Genomic DNA, 18,221 nt, shown 5'->3' on the forward strand with positions numbered 1-18,221 from the left:
ACTTCCCTTGATGTCACAGCCACCACGGTCAACGCAGGCAAATCAATCGCCCTGTGGAGCAGCACCCACGTCTCCCTGACCTGCCCTCATGGACATCCAGGTAACGATAGCACTTGCCTTAAGCCTGCAATACTTTTAAATATCTGCTTAAATTCTATTATTAAGGCACACATAGCTTTATTATTTTAGTGTTAGTGTGCGACAAGACGATGGTCAAATTTTATTTATGAGTGTATCCATTGTCATGATGAACAGTGAGAAGTGGAACTATGAAACACATTATATGTTCTGATAAGTCTATTTATTGAAGCCTTGACGTGCCTTCAAATTAGGCAACACAAGTCAGTTTTTAATAGTCTTGGCAAAGAAAAATGAATTAACAACTGTTTTTCAGACGTATGACAGTGATTTCTTATCTCTACAGGACTAATAAAAAAAAAGTGCTAAAAGTTATAACAGTGGGGAAAAAAATCTAGATAATAGTCTGTGTTTGTCTGCTGTGATCAAGAGTAAAGTAACACGTAATGATTTAAAGTTCTTTGATTGTAATTGCATTATTTAGTTACTGCCAAAAGTAGTAGAATTACAGCAAGGTATTCATTGGTAACTGTAATTTCCACTGTATTTCCGACACTGGTGACCACCATGGTGTTGAAGTACATGAAATTTGTGTGTAATGTTAAAGTGAATCCACTATGATAAGGAAATAAGAGCAGCCAGATTAAGACGGAGGCAACTCCTCCATGTCTGAACTCTGCCGGCAGTCACTGAATGATAAGGCCTGACAGATTCATTTCTTTAGGCTGGTTCTCAGCTGAATTCAGGAAACTTTGTTTTATTTTAACTTTAAAGAGGCAATAAGCGGAAATTCATCATTTCTAGACAGAAGGATTTCAAAGTGAAAAAAGCCACTGCTCATCCGTAAGCAAAACACTTAAAGAGGTGCTGAAGCTGAACTTAGAGCCTTAGAAAACAACAAAACAAACACGGACTCTAGAAAGGGATATTTGTGACAAACAGCCTTGGAAAAACACTGATTTTTTTTCTTTTCTTTTTCTTTATTCAGTGTGGTTTTTTTTCTTTTTTTTACCAGTTTAAATCACCAGGTATTGTTTTGTACCTTTGGGAATAATTTGGCTCCCAGTAAACCTCCTGAACGTCTGGATCAGAAATAAGTTGAGCACACATAGCAGGCTCGTGAAACTGTTTTATTCATTGTTTTCTAGATTCTAATGGTTTGGCGACGGAGGTTTCTGTGAAGTGTTGTAAAGATATAGAGACTATTTCAAACACAAGTACACACATCAGCTTCACTATAACTGGCAGCATTCACAGACAAACACTTGTCTTTATCTGGACACATTTTCCCCACAGATACAACATGCTAATGTTATTAGCACAAGCCTATGGCATTTTACATTGTATAGATTAGCCCAACAACAAGCAGATATTTCCTCTTCTCATATGAAACCTGGATAAATCCCTAAGTATAAATCACACCCAACACTTAAAATGCTATTTTAATGGAAGCCTTAATTGTAGGAGCCATTTATGTTTATTGTTGGCAAATTATTTACTTTATTTAAATATTTTTTGTTGCATTATTTGGACATTTGGTGGCAGTAATTAGACAATACCCTTTAATCTTAATCTTAATTAGACAATACCCTTTAATCTTATAACGGAAAATGTAGAAACATTGAAAATACTATCCAAAAATTCACTGTTGGCTGATACTTAAATTACATGCAGGTATAACTAGGCTGTAGGTGACATTACTACAAGTATTTTTTGGTATTTAGTTGGATGATGATGAAACTGCTCGGACTATGTCACATAAAATACTCTAAAGTAACACCAGACTGTTTCTGCTACTAAATAAGAGGGTGGAAAAGAAGCCTAGCTAATGACTGATGAGATTTATCTGACCCTAATGTTGCATTTATAGTAATAAAAGCCAATTAAAAGTGTGTGGATTATGTGAGTGTGATAAGTTCTCATCACCGCGGTGCCTCATGTTAGTTTGAGCTGCAGTGATGGACTCAGAGTGTAAAAATAGCAACATTTACAGCTGTCACTGTGGACTGAAATAAACTTTGCAGTCCTGCTAAAATCACGTGTTAGGTGTTGTAAATGATCTCTCCATTAGAAGCTCTGTTTTAAAACCAGTTGAAATAGATACTTCTGGCCTATAACAGTATATAGACTACTTGTTTTTTTTAATCTGAGACTCCAGACTTTTATACGTATAATGCTGAAAAACTGATATATATGTATATGTGTATATGTGTATATATATATATATGTGTGTGTATATATATGTGTATGTGTGTGTATATATATGTGTGTGTATATATATATATGTATGTGTGTGTATATATATGTGTGTATATGTGTACATATATATATATATATATACATACATATATATAATCTGTTTTAGAAGCATTCTGGTAAACAATGTCAGTGTGGTGATGTCATGAAATATGTCATAAGCATCATGCTGTCGGGAGATGATATTTAGCAATCAGTGGAATAGTATTTATTTATTACACAAGGGATATAAACCAACAAACATGACAAAAAACCCACATAAAAACATGTTTCATCTGCCTTGTCTTTTCATATTGCTTTTCAGTGACAAGTGTTTCAGTGATTTTCTTCCTTTGGAAAAAACAGGATCACATTAATGTATTGTTTTATTTGGAGAAGATAAAAAAAGACAACACTTGTATCCTGACCCATCATAATGCCCAGCACAGCAGCCACTGCCTGTAGATACTGATGGCAGTGGTAAAAGCTAAACTAAACAGAAACCAAAACTTAAATTCCTGTGCTCTGTATTTTGTTACTGTATTTAACCTAGGGGAAGTACCATGTGAGAACTGAGGCTGTGTCTTTACATGCCCCTGTTTGTGTTTGTTTCTTTTGCGGTATGCCATTGTGCTTGGTACAGTGAAATCTGCCTCTACCCATCTGTCAGTGGTACTTTCCATGGTGTACCTCTTGGCGTGTCTGAGTTCGTCTTTTTTTTGCTGCCAGGGGATTTTTGTGGTGTATTGTATAAAAAAATAAATTCATTTAAGTCACATGTTTGGCTATTATTTTAAATTCACAAAAGAAAGTGAAAGCAAGCACATAATCTATAAAAACAAGTTCTTCCTGTCAACTTTATCACTTGGAGTGGCACTGCCCCGAACCACATGAGTAAAGGTAAGGATTTTCTGTTTTAACTATGAACAAGTAAATTCACCCTATGCTGTCATAACTTTGAGTCTAAGTACTGTAATACAGTTAGACTTACTGTATATCCTCATGGTGTTATTATTATTATAGTCCTCTGGGTTATGTGTAACTCATTTCATGTATTTGGTTTGATTTAATGTCCGTCTTGTTATGATGTTTAAACCACACAGAGACAACACCTTCATTAAAGTCATGTTTTATGTACTGCAGAGTTGAGATTCACTTTTTTCCCCCTCTGTCTTTTCTTCTTTAAAAGATCCAGTGTGCACAGTAAGATTTACGGGGATATATTGACAGAAATGGAATGCAAAAAAAAAGGATTGTTTTTGTTACCTTAGAATGACCCATTTATACCTATATACTGTAAGGAGCGGGTATTTGTCTACTGGGATAGATGTTGCATTGCCATGTTTCTACAGTAGCCCAGAACGGTCAAAGCAAACACTGGCTTGGGATAAGGCCATATACATTTTTTGCATAGGCCACTGTAGTTAGAAGCCCCTCCACAGTGAGTGGAAAAACACTAATTCTTTGAAGCATCACGCTTTTAATAAGCTGATGGCACACTAAAATGTAAGTGAATTCCACCAGAGATACAAACTCATAATTATACCATTCTCATATGGTTCTAAGAAAACTTTGATGGACCGAATGCAATGATTGGCAATGCCCGGGGTTGCGTTTTACTGTGCAGGACAGGTAACGTTATGTTTAGTTTGCTTCTAATATAACATATAACGCTATATGACAACACAGCATCCAGTTGCTAATGGCTAACGTTAGCCTACTGAAGCATAGCCTCTGAAACATTAACGTTCCTTGTGTGTTTCCACTTACTAGTAACGTTAATGCTACTATTTAACATTAGCACTGTAACCATATTGCAAAACTCATCAGTCGTCACTGACTCCGGTTGAGTTTTAAAACTCCGGGGTTGCGTTTGACTGTCTTGGTTGTAACGTTAACGTTATAGTAACCAGACCTAGTTTAGCATATTTCTAGTGGAGCTCTCCAGCTAATTAGGTAATGCTGGCTAATCTACATAAGACCAGATCTCTCACATGTTTTTCACTTTTTCCATGCTTGGGAAAAAGTAACGTTTAGTAGCATTGAACCCAGTAATAACCTGTCCATGTACTGTGTGTGTGTACTGTCTCTTCTCTTGGCGTGTCACACTCGCTCTCCTCTTCCGTGTATCTAACGTTACCTTGCCAACGCCTACGTCTGTCATAGATGTAATGAGGACATAGTGGAGGAGGGGGGAGTAGGCTTTTGGAGGGAGGTGGAGTTGCAGGAGGAGAGGGATGGGACTTTGGAGGGAGACGGGAGTTGTGGATGTTGACATTTTTTTCTAAGTGCTGTGTGAAATGCAAGAAAGGTAAGAGTAGCTTTAATATGAAACCGCTTTATTCAGTGTTTTTACCAGTTGAAATCACCTGGTCTGTTTGTTTTGGACAGGAGGAGACCTCTGCGGATAATTCGGCTCCTGGTAAAAACCTCCTGTACAATGAACACTGAAGGAATTTTTACCAGGAAAAGTTTCAGCTGGTTGCAATCTGCAGTCCTCACAGCAGAGATCAACAGGGTCTTACTCTGAAGTTGTCGAAATTCGATGCTTGGGCAGTGATTTGCAGTGGATGGGTCCAATGAATACAGACTTTCACTTGGGAGAGTGGTGTTCGCAACCCCGTAAGATTCTAAAGCCAAACCTTTTTTCCTAAACCTAACCACGTGCATTTGTTGTTGAAGGAAAAAAAACATCCATTTGTGGTGTTGTATTGATGTAGTGCATTTATTTTGAAAGAGACTGTATGTAAACAGTAAATTTCCTGTGACAGTGGAAGTGTATCTTTAAAGACAACAATGCATTTAATAGGCAGAATGGTGTCCCAGAGCATCAACAATCAACCCTTGCACGTCGTATCTGGACGTTGAAAGTCCATGACCAAACGATGTGTGACGAAGTAGTGAGAATGTGTTGGCTAGATACCACTGAATCCCCCTAAATCTTACACACTGGACTTTTAACTAATTACTGAACTTCTACGTAAAAATTGTTTTAATTTTGATTTCAATTTGGTAACATAACATCTACATATTTGAAATAAAATTTTAGTTTTTTTGGTTATATTTGGGACTACTGTCTTGATAGTTGTGTCTATATCTCCTGTTATCTTCATATCACCTTCTTATATTTTGTCACAATTTAATGCTAGCACTGGCTGTATGGTTGATAGCAGCGCTACTTGGCTCTGATTTGTTGTTTTGGTTCACATGTGGTAAGGCCATTAGAAGCGCTACAAGGCGATAGAGTAGGCAGAGGAATATCATTTTTTCCCGATTATCGGTCTCATTTAGTGCTGTGTGAATATAGAGACAATATCAGCAAATGTGAAAAGGTTTTTTTGATTTTGTTTAAACTACAGTTTAAAGTGTGTGTCATTTTCTAATATGCAAAATCCCTTTAAAAAGATAAAATCAAATTAACATTTACTATCTTAACCACTGAGATAAGTACCCCCACTTTAAGTTTGATTTGATTTTAAGTATTTTGAATAAATTTCTCCTCCTGAACTTTATATTTAAATTCATGCACATTCACATTTAAATCTCTTACTTTACAGCAATGGGAGGAGGTAAGTCCTTTTCTGTCACAATTTTAGTTTGTAGGATTTTCCAAATATTGCTATTGCGAACGCTAACAATCATGGAAAATAATGCCTGATATTAATGAAGTTCTAAAATACAGCTTTGTCTCACTGTATGTCAACTTCCTCTTTAGCATATTTTAGTCAGCCATGGAGGACTCTGCCGCAGTGAGTATGAGTTGTCACCATGTTTTGCATTTAGTGACAAAAATAATGCAATATTTTATTCTAATGTTTTTTGTTTGATTTAAAGGAACCGCCAGGAGAATCTCGATTTCGTGAAATCTTACCAGCCTCGAAACAACAAAGCCAAACATCTCAGAATTCTTCTTCACGGACCAGTCGGTGCTGGGAAGTCCAGTTTCATCAACTCTGTTGAAAGTGCTTTACAAGGCAGAGTAACTGGTCGAGCTTTGACAGATGCAATCTCCAGGAGCAGCTTTACACAAAACGTATGAGAAACTGTTAATAGCAATGATTCTTAATAATAGTTTAAAATGTTTTAAGCCTCATTAAAACCCTAATGGAAGCGAGCACAGAAGTATTTTGGATAACTGGTCACATTAGTGCAGGGGTGTCCTAACTTTTTTTGAATGGCTGCCAGATAAGATAATGTGAAAAACCTAGAGCCAGCTGCTTCTTGCATTTTAAACATTCAACATTCCATCACTCCTTTTTGCTTGTTCAACCCTTTCCCACTGTGAAGTTGTCAAAATCTGGTGCTTGGGCACTGACTTGCAGTGTCAGACACCGCAAAAAAAAAGCCATTCTTTAACGTTTTTAAGTTTGACGGCCTCCGGCAGCATCTGGAAATGTGGCTGGACAAGGTTGGAGTGAAAATGTGTTGGTTTGTGTACTTGTTTATCGTCCATTTATGAAAACAGTAGTTCTGCCTTCTAGTTCCTGCATGTCTGCAAACTGGATGATAGTCCTGCCATGAGAAGAAGAAACACAAAGTGATCTTGCTTGATTAACCAACAGTGGTGGGCTACATAGAGTATACTTTGAAAGATAGGCCATGGGCCTTTTAAAATCTGTCCGAGGGCCATGATTGGCCCCTTGGCCAGACTTTAGACATGCCTGCGTTAGTGCATATCCCCTTATAATTATATTTCACCCATCAGATATTTAGATTTGTATCATCGTCACTTCAGCTTCTGGATTCTGATTGGTATTCTTACCAGTGTTGCACTGTAGATAATGACAGCAACAGTGAGCCATAACTAAATAGTTTGGAGTTATTTTTGTTACTGACTGTAAAAAACAAAAACAAAAAGAGTTAAACAACTTCTCAGTCACTGTTTCCTCTAAGCTGTTTTACTGCGCTATTGAGCACTGCTCCCCACCTCTTTGCGCAGATGACAAAAAAGTTGCGCACTCAAATATCCTCTACCAGTTTTACTGTTTTTCTTTTTTTCCCCCTCATATGCGCTGTCTTGTGACTTGAATAGTAAGTACATACTCCATTGTGGCCGTTTGTCTGTGCAATGAGTGGCAGGTGACAGTGAACTGTCAGTCAATGATGATTAAAAAAACGCCACTGGAAAAACTTTTGAAATTTTTTTCTTTTTCAAGCGCGAGAATGGAGTTGTTTGCAAGACTTGCAATGAGGCAAAAGCACATGGTGAGTTTTCAGAGGGGAAAGTGTGGAGTGAGTGGAAACTAGACTATACCTAAAGCGACATGTTGGAACAAAAGGGCATTTAAATGCTGTGGAAACTGTAAAGAGACGCAAGCAGGGGCTTGGGATTGAACCCATGGCACCGCAGTGTGGACGTAGTGTGTACGTGTCAGATGTCGTCCACGGTCACTCAAGTAGGTGATCAGAGGAGTTGAATGTCTGCTCAGGAGTTTTCAAAATTAGAGGGTACATTGTTCTCAGTGAAAACTGAGCAAATTTAATTTAAAATGTGTTTGACATTTGTGGGAATTCGGAAGTAAAAATATACATAATCAAAAACGTGAATGAAATATTGAGACAAGATAAACCAATAAGGTGATAGTACTGAACTGTGTTGCTGGGAACTGGCCAGGTCATCATCATGTTGCTGGTCAAAATGCACACACAGAGTGTGCGCTGTCTGTGGTGCACAGTCCTTACCACTCTATGTCTTGTGTTTTACGGAACACCCAACATGCAGCTGCTGGTTAAAGAGTTAACACTAAAAAATTTATAGAAATACTTTCTGTTTCGTTTTGACAAAGCATGCTTGTATACAGACTGTGTCAGGTGAATGTTGCTCACAGCCTCAGCTCTGAGAACATTGTGCTTTATTTTAATGTGGTAATGGCTGATCCAAAACTTTGGGTTGGTCCCTCCCAACATCCAACTGGATTATGTTGAGTAAATAATTCATGATTTCTGGAAAGAGACATTACTGTTGAGTTTTCCAAATACATTTTGGAAATCTCACCTCAAACTCAAACTCATATTTTGGCACTTTGAGCACCACAAGCTGAGTGCCATCTAGTTCAGTTGTTCAAAAGAAAGCAGACAACTCTATGGCCAATATCTCCAACACTCTGCAACTCACGCCAAAATAATATAGATTTTTATCTATAACGTTAGATATAGCCTAATGAGCAACATAACAGGAGTAAATCTGAGGCATAGGAACTAATGTTTAAAACCAAGGGCTAACATTTTAAGGTTGATTTTACATATTCTCCTGAGACCCGAACTTTTGTTTGGTATGCATTTTCAATTTGTCCTAGCTATTTGGGATTAGTAGGACCTGATAGGTATAACAAATTAAATATTGTCAACAGTAATAAAGTCCCAGTGTCCTCAAATGAGACAACAATAAAGTCCTGATGTCTTCAAACGAGACGACAATAAACTCCCAATGTCTTCAAATGAATACTTTATAATAAACAGTGTCTTAGCTTGTTACTGTTGCTAAAATTGGTAAAAATTTGTTGCCATATCAAACTACAAACATGACTTATCATAGATAAACAAGTTTCAGCCATAAATGTGATCAGGTTTTGGACTTTGTCCACCTTTGTGTCGGAATCAGCTGCAGACTGACTGGGCAGAGATGGCTGCCATCTTGTTTTTACATGGATTAGTGTATTGTGGTCTCACTACCACTAGATGGCACAAAAAAGTGTCCACAATTGAGGACAACAGGTCTGAGTTAAGCAGAATGAAGTGTACTGTCAAGTAAACCCGAAATGTGATGTCCTCATATGAGAACACAGGGACTCAGGAGGATATTGAAATTATGTCTGGGATTTGCTAAAATGATGCAAATAACTAAACCTTCTTTTCTACAGTACACAGCTTATAAAATCCACAAAGACCATGAGAGCTACTATTCTTTCATTTTTAATGACATCATGGGCTTTGAGCAAAAGACTAACACTGGAGTGAGTGTGGCAGATGTCATACTGGCCTTGAAGGGACATGTGAAAGACGGTTACAAGGTATAATCCTTTGAACTCTGTCACTATTTAAGATATCTCCTTTTTTTATTCTTTGGCATTTAACACCTTTTTAACCCAAATATGCATTGTATTGTGCCAAATAACAGTTAGTAGTTAATGGTTTTAAATTGTTTTCTAGTTCCTTCCTGAAAGCCCATTGCAGGGCAGTGATCAAGGCTACAGGTCATCTCCCACTTTGGAGGACAGAGTTCACGTTTTGGTTTGTGTCATTCCTGCCAACTCAGTGTCTTTACTAAGTGAAGATGTTGTGAAGAAGATGAGAGAAGTCAGACTAGCAGCCAGTGAAATGGGTAAGAGAAGACATGGCAGTCTTTATAACCCTGTTTGGAAAAATGGTGCCAGAGATTTCATGACTCAAAATACCAGCAAAAAAATGTTTAAAATGTTGATTGGGTTTCTGTGTTTACAGGGATTCCCCAACTGGCTATTCTCACCAAAGTTGATGAAACCTGTCCTAAGGTCAAAAAAGATGTAAACAAAGGCTACAAGAACAAGCATTTAAAGAAACAGGTGGGTAACTGTTGTCAGATTTAAAGGAGTAATTTTTAGTGGGGATTATTGGCAGTTTTTTTCAGAAGCTGAATTATCCACAAAGGTCTCGTCCTCTCCAAAACATATATATGATAAATATATCCCCCTAAATCCTACACAGTGGACTTTTAAAACATTGAAATGTAATTTTGGTTCGGTTTCCACAAAGTCAGCACAAAAATCTTCTTTGGTCTCCACTCTGCTTTTACTGATCGACTGAAATTCTGTTACTCAGGTCGGCAAATTCAGCATGTTGCTGGGCATTCCACCAAACTGCATCTTTCTTGTGAAGAATTATGATTCAGAAGTCACCCCGAATGATGGCATTGATGTGCTGACACTGAGCGCACTGAGACAGATGTTAACCTTTGGAGAAGACTTCCTCAACAACCTACCTCCAACCTAGACCTACATACTGCTGACATAAACACTGTATTATCAAGACGTGAAAAAATGGCCTCTTTAAAAAAACGTTTTACATGCAGGGTACATTTTGATGATATATTATGCTTGTCACTGTTTTTATATAGGCCTACAGTATATTTCTATACACATCCATTTTTCACCAACTTTTATGTACATTATATTTTTATCTTTTCTTTGTTTTTTGTTTGTTTAGCTGTATGTGTTTGTAGCTTAATGTAAATTGTTTTTGGATTTATAAGTATACTGAGACCAGCTTACAATTAGAGCCAAAATCCGTGTAGACCTACAGTATGTGTTGAGCACACATCCTTGGCCAATAAAGATTTAATTTTCAAGCACTCTGCAGTCTGTATATAATTTATATCAGCATAATAAATAATGTGAGGCTCCAACATATGCTTTTGAGTTCAGTGTGACATTTAGTTAAAAAAAAAGAAGTTCTTCCTGTTATTGAAAAAACAGCCCATTTTTATTCAGCTACCATAGCTTTGTTGTTGACGCACTGTCCACCAACCGAAGTTATGAGATACTGGTGGTATGTCAGTGGACATCTGCATAAAATACTGATGCACAAAGGCACCTTTCACAGCATTATGCCAGTGGCAACAACCTAATTTAAAGGGGCAATAAGAAGAAATTCATCATTTCTTGATTGAAGGAATTAAAAAATCGCTATGTGAAGAACTAGAGGTGTAATTTCATCTGGAGTATAGCATGACCTCACACACCCTCTCTCTGTGTTGATCTCCAGCCCCTTGTTTACAAGCCGGTCCGGCTGCGCCTTCATGTACGTTCATGTGAATCGCCGCCTCCTCCCTCCTCTCGGAGCCCTTGGCCCTCCCTCCCTATAAAAGGCTACAGCCAGTGAGCAATGGCAGCGCGTATTTTCAAAGTGAAATGGCGGAGAGTGGAACGAAACTTTCACCTGAAGATGACCAGGATCTGACACTACCTCTAAAGAAACAACGGTCGTTGGTGAAGAAGTTGTCGGATAAAGAAAGGGACAGAACCCGGATTAACATTGGCCTTGCGTTTCCAAGGTGGAGAGCACTGCGAGAGCTAAAGGGGCTACAATCTGACTCGGAGCTAGCTCTTCTTCTCCTGGACAGGTAACAGTTAAGTAACAACATTAAGTCAAATGTCTGTTTTAATTAGTGTTACAGTAACGTTAGGCACATGTCGCTATGTTGATTCAATTAAATTTAATGTTACAATCGTAGCATGGGTTAATGTCCGGAGCTTGAGTTATTAGCGGCTCGGTCCCAGCAATGGGTCAGGCGTTACGGTTGTGTTAGGTGAGTAGCCTGGCAGCCCAGCTAACATTTGCAATTAGCATTGTAAAATGTAGCCAGGCTAAAACATCGCTCTCACTCATGGAGAAGAGTAGGAACGTTAGCGTTAGCTCCCGGTGTTAGCACTAGCCGGGATCCGGCGATAGCTCTAGCCAAGTTGGCTGCCTCCGGCTGCTGGAGTAACTTACAGCTATGGAGCGCTTCTACCAGCTCTTCTAGTCACTGAGCCTCGCCTCCATTTCAGCAAATATATTACATTTATTACAGGAACCATCATCATTGAAGTAGGCAGGGGAATAGCTAAACACAGCAGAGACCGAGAGTGAGTGAAAGACATCGCTAACTGCTAAACTAAGTTTAGACGAGGTGAGTGGAGGATGGGGGGTGGGGTTGGAGAGCAGAGGTAGAGGGAGGAGTGGCTCATGACACACTTGTTTTGGTGTACAGGCAGTGCACAACAGCAAACCTAGCAGTGAAACGATTTCACTTTTTGCCCCTATAAGGAGCTATAAGATAGTTCCTTAAGGGTGGGTGGGAGGGAAGGTGGATGGGTCCATCAAACCCTGGACTCTCACACAGGAGGCCTGGGTGAAACCAAATGTCAGTGGACTTATTTTAATAATAACATAGTGTGCTAGAATGATTAGCGTGCTACAGTAGTGACGTATGTCATATGACATTTCTAAACCTAATCATGTGCTTTGTTGCGCAAGGAAGAAAGGAAATGAGTCCACTGATGTGATGTTGTAGTACAAGTCAGCAGTGACAACAAAAGTAACGTTTTAATGAGTTCTAATATTATTGGTCAAGAAAAGTGAAAGTTTGTTTTATGTTACATGTTTTGCTGGAAAATGAAAGTAAAGGCAGGAGGACATCTTCCCTCCCTTTCTCCCTATCATTGGAGCCACCCCACTTATAAATAACAAACAGTCCATTAGACTTGGTAAATAAGAGTGAAGATTTCCTGTAAGACATGTGGTTTGCTGAAAGTGAAAGCAAGAGGAGAACCTATAAAAAGATGCTCCTCTTAATACTGCAGTGTCACTGTGTCCAGAGCAGCTACATAAAGGTAAGAGCTTTCTGTTATGCCTGTCTTCAGTTTAATATGCTCTTCTGATTGGGAAGCAAAAGTGCACTTTGTTTATTATGTGATGATTTGTGTGCTCAGTAACAGAATACAAATCGTAGTAGTATAGTTACTCTTATGGTGTTATTATTATTCTTTTCTCAAAGTTGTAAATGTTCTGTAGAGCAAGAAATTGAAAGGAAATGAAACCTCAATCCTGACTTTGACCTATTGTTAATGTTTTACTTATTTTATTTAATTGCTTAGATTCATTACTTGTCTTTTTATGACATTTACACTATACAGAAAAACACTTTAATTATAGACATAATTCAAGTATTTCAAAGTATAGCCTCCAAATTTGAATAAATAATAAAAGTCAGGACAGTTATTACTATAATGTTCAGTAAATATGTAAAAGAAAAAAATAATTGTTATTAAGTAATGGTTTTACCTCCTTGTCTCCTGTTATCATTCTCTAGTATGTAATTTATGTTATTTATGTCACTTTAAAAATTAAATAAACATTTTAATACTTAGATAAGAGTCTCCAACTTATGTTAGCATTTGATTTTAGGAAATAACAAAAGTCATTTCTCCAGATTTTCTTATTTGAATCCATGCACATTTACATGTAAATGTCCTTCTTTACAGCTATGGGGGGAGGAAATTCATCACCAAGTCCACCTCCAAGTCCACCTCAGCGTATGATGTTCCAAATATTGCAAAAGTTATTTAAATCTTCAGAATGATAATATTTGTGAATAATAATTGATGTGTTGAAATTAAAATACAGCTTTGTCTTACTGTGTGGTAACATATGTTATTTGCTCTTCAGCACTTTTGAGTGCGCCATGGAGGAATCTGCCGCAGTGAGTATTATATAAAATCTGTGTGGTGCCATTTTGGCCTCGATGTGTGGCTCTGCTCCTTGACATATCACTGAAGTGTTTTGTTGCTGTGTTGACTGGTTGATGTGTGCGACAACAGAGCAGCAATCACAATGTGGCTAATGGATTTAAAAATAAAAATAACACAGTGTTTTAATGCAACGATTTTCCATCATGAAACAGGAACAAAGAGGAAGATCTCAATTTTGTGAAATCATACCAACTGTGGAACCAAGACATCAGTCATCTCAGAATTCTTCTCTATGGACCAGTTGGTGCCGGCAAGTCCAGTTTTATCAACTCTGTTGACACTGTTTTACAAGGCAGAATTGCTGGTCGAGCTCCAACAGATGCAATCTCTGGGAGCAGCTACACCAAAAAGGTATTTATTACTGTTGATTGTTGTGATTCAAAGCAAAAATCTTCCACAGTTCTTCAAAGTCTATATTAATTATTATTAATACTTATCAATAACTTGATGAAAGTGGATAAAATAGCATCTTGGATTGCTAACCACATTAACGCATTTCCTATGATAATCACAGTTTAGTTGCACGTTTTTTTTCAAACATTGCTTATGTGTTTAGAGTAAGAAAATAAAAAAACACATGAAATTATAATCAGCACAAGCTAGAATAAATGAAATGTGTGCAGAAACATCAAATCCTAGCAAAGTAATCCATATATACTCTGAATGTTAACAGTGTTTAATTGATTAAAACCACCCAGAACAAAACTGAGCACTAGTGATATCAGTAAGATGGTGTGCCTGCACAGGGGAAGGATACCTACCACGCTAACAGTATGTTTGCCCTGCTGCTGTCTGGCAAGTGATACAAAAGTATCTGCTGACGTACCACCAGATTACTGAGCAGCTTCCTTCCAATAGCTCTAAGACTCCTCAGCTCATCCTCTGTACCTCACCAAGAAAATGATTTTGTCAATGTGGGTTTCTTTGCTGAGTAAAATTAAGCAATTACAGTTAATTGTGTATATTTATCTTAGATTTGTTAAAATAATGCAAATAATTGCACCTTCTGCTTAACAGTACAAAACTTACAAGATCAGAAAAGGTCAAGGGAGCCATTATCCTTTCGTCTTCAGTGACATCATGGGCTTTGAGAAAGACACTGACAGAGGAGTTGATGTGGACGATGTCATACTGGCCCTGAAAGGACATGTGGAAGAAAATCATCAGGTACAGTACTTTGAACTCTGATGTGATTAAAGGGGCCCTGTGGAGTTTTGTTGTGAAAAAAAAAAAAAATTACATGTACATTCAGTCTTACTCACTCAAACATACGTCAGGTCTCAGCTCGTGTACACAAGTTTGAGTCAGCATGGTCTTGCAGTGCAGCACAGTTAGTCTGGCTGAGTTGTAAAATTGTGATTAGACCATTTTTTTTACTGACATCTAAATATTTGTAGCCACATAGTGTATTAATCACCTTAAAAAGTATGGTCACCACCACCTGTGCCCTGCTCTATCTGAAAGCATGGTTACATCATTTTACATTGAAACATCTTAAAAAACAAAGAAACACTCCCAACAGTGTAATTATTTAAATACTAGTAGCCTAGGTGATTAATTCGGACACAGAAGGTGTGTCTGTGTCTCCTCCACCACTTGTTATGCCCAAAATGAAGCAGACCTGCTAACAGATAAAGTGAAAACAGGTGTAGAGACATACTGTATAGACAGATAAGATTACATAAAGTAAGAAAGAGACATACAATAAAAATAAAGACCAAGTAAATACATCAGAACAAAATAAAACAATGTAACACAAACAAGAAGTCGAGCACATGCTGAAACTGATGGGCATACAACACAAGTATACTGCAAAGCGGTATGAACAGCTGGATATGTGCGTGTGTCTGTTTGTTTGTTGTGTGCATATGTGCGTGTGTGTGTGTGTGTGTGTGTGTGTGTGTGTCAACATTGGGATGATAAATATTTTTAGGAAGTGAGGAGTTTAGTGAGTTTGAGAAGAAACTGAGAAAAAAAAGAAAAGGGTCAACGTCATGACCCCTGTCATAAGATGATTTCTGCATTTGGATCTGCGCTAGTCTGTAAGATAGACTGATGAAAGAGAGCCAATGTGTGTATCCTTGAGATCTGACAAATGCATTTTTTTTTTTACCTCATTCCCTAACTACCACAGCAAGAAGTCTTCTTCTTTCCTGCCTTTGCATTTCTGCATTTCTGATACATTACTGCCACCTGTAGATCAGGGGAAGAATGTGAAACCATTGGCAGGAATGCATATTGAGACAAACAAAACAGGACCCACACTATTTCAGTAACTGCATTGTTTCAGGTCATAAACTCCACAGGGTACCTTTAAGTTATCCTTTTTTTTCTCACTATTTTGCATGAAACAGTTTTTTTAAAAAATGCATTGCATTGCTCATACAAAACATTATTTGACTGCATTCTTATTGTCTAGTTCAATCCCACACAACGGTTGAAGGAGGGTGATGAAGGTTACAGGTCATCTCCCACTCCGTGTGACAGAGTTCACGTTCTAGTTTGTGTCATTCCTGCTGACAAAGTCTCTTTAGTAGATGATAAAGTGGTGAAGAAGATGAGAGAAGTGCGACTGGCAGCCAGTCAACTGGGTAAGAGCAGACAGCACATAGTTATTGCTCTGTGTGGAATAATGGTGCCAGGTGGGGTTTTATGACTCAAAATACCAGCAAAACAAATGCTTAAAATACTGATTAGGTTTCTGCGTTGACAGATATTCCCCAGCTGGCTATTCTCACCAAAGTTGATATAGCCTGTCCTGAGGTGGGGAAAAATGTAAACAATGCCTATAAGAGCATCTACCTGAAGGAACAGGTAAGTTTGTATTTGGGTTTTTTAAAATCATTTTTAGACTTTTAATGTTAGAATTTAATATCCAACTTCAGTCTCAGTATTTCCAAACAAAAATCTCTTGTGGTCGTCACTCTGTGATTTACTGATGAACTAAAATACTGTTCCTTCCATACTCAGGTCGACAAAGTAAACACGTTGCTGGGCATTCCACTAAACAGCATCTTTCTTGTGAAGAACTATGATCCAGATCCCAACTTCAGTGATGACATGAATGCACTGATAATGAGCGCACTGAGACAGATGATTACCTTTGGAGACGACTTCCTCAGCGACCTGTAGTCCAACATTCTGCTGACACAAACCTTGGTCAAAGCATGACAAAAAAGAAAGTTTGATGAATTATGCAGTCTTTGTTTATCTTCATGAATCATTTTTGGCTTCTAACCTCTCCTGCACAGTGTTACATTTTTATACACATGTATGTGTAAGTAAGCTATGTTAAACCTAAGGTATTCTATAAACACATGCACAGCAGCCTCTTCTTACTACAATGTAAGAGGAGACAAAAAAGTATTATATTTCAATGCACAAGTTGAAGGAACTGACGGGAAGGCATTTCACTGGAGTGTTATGATTTGATGTGGCAATTGATTGAATGATTGATTGATTCATTCATTCATCAGTTGACACTAATATATCAGTATTATGTCATCATGTGAGGCTTCACTGCATGACTTTTAGTTGAGTTTAGTAGATGAAATTCCTGTATAAAGTATATGTAACGTGTTCAAAACCTGGCTTTGCAAAACTTATGCATGTTTGTACTGTGTAAGATTAAATGAAAGACACTGAAATAAATAAACATATGAATAAATACACAATATTGTTATTTGACCATTATGTGAAATAATCCGACAGATTTTATTATATAGGTATGTTATGAACATTGCCTTCATTGTGATCTCAGCTGCATATCTGTAAAGTTTCCTGAGCCGGGGAGTAACGTCAGGCGGGCAATGGTCCCATACCCTGCTTCTGTTCCCTACTCCTAGCCCCCTTGTTCAGATCACACCCATCTTTGAACTCGACGTTAACTTTGATCGCTATAAACCTGCAAATTTTAGCGACTACATCTGGTACAGTTGTCATGCTATTGTCTTGAAAATAAATCTGTCAACAGACAGACCAACAGACACCGGAACACCTGTCAAAATACTCAAAATGGTTTCTGTGGTAGTTCCTGCTACAGTTGGTGTCACCTGGACCATGTTAAACCATTATGACGCATGCACATACTGACTGACGGGCTGAAAACATCACCAGCCGTCACAACGTTGTCGTGGCTGTTACATATTTAGTGTGTCATCACACTGTATTTAAGAAAGCATAGATGATCACTAGTTTTCCCACATATCATCATACAGCTTTCAAAAATGAAATTCACACACTGTACGCAATTGTTGTGGCAGCCCTAAAGTACACTGAGGAAATGCAATAGCCATGTGAGTAAAATAAATGCATTTATCACTTGTATTCAGTGGATTACTTGATGAGTTGTGTCCACATGCTCCCCCCACCCCCCCCCCCAGTGCTGGCATCTTTTTTAAATTAATGTAATTTTCTTATAAGAAAAGAGCGCTCCAACGTTTTTGTGCGACCACCTCGAGTATTAAAGTTAAAAATCTCAGAACTTTTCAGAAAGGCACTGGTGATGTCACCAGCCACACCTATTCAGGCAACCAATCACATGGGGCGGGACTCGTCACCCTGACAACCAAGAAACCAAGAAAATGGAAGAGAAAGTTATTTTGGCTGTGTCCATCTATCCCAGGCTTTATGATTTGTAAG

General features: G+C 38.0%; 1 protein-coding gene across 1 annotated transcript; it reads left to right on the forward strand.

Moving 5' to 3' along the window:
• Positions 1–3,188: 3,188 nt before the first annotated feature.
• Positions 3,189–17,251, forward strand: LOC117268186 (uncharacterized). The gene is made up of 15 exons (XM_033644411.2): positions 3,189–3,213; positions 6,029–6,062; positions 6,148–6,346; positions 9,174–9,323; positions 9,463–9,634; positions 9,754–9,854; positions 10,111–10,278; positions 12,608–12,662; positions 13,314–13,364; positions 13,498–13,531; positions 13,733–13,931; positions 14,598–14,747; positions 16,000–16,171; positions 16,294–16,394; positions 16,551–17,251. The coding sequence occupies exons 1-15, from the start codon at positions 3,204–3,206 to the stop codon at positions 16,710–16,712; spliced, it is 1,758 nt and encodes a 585-aa protein (XP_033500302.2). The 5' UTR covers positions 3,189–3,203; the 3' UTR covers positions 16,713–17,251.
• Positions 17,252–18,221: the final 970 nt, after the last annotated feature.

Source organism: Epinephelus lanceolatus, chromosome 18 (genome assembly GCF_041903045.1).
Source record: "Epinephelus lanceolatus isolate andai-2023 chromosome 18, ASM4190304v1, whole genome shotgun sequence".
NCBI lineage: Eukaryota > Metazoa > Chordata > Actinopteri > Perciformes > Serranidae > Epinephelus > Epinephelus lanceolatus.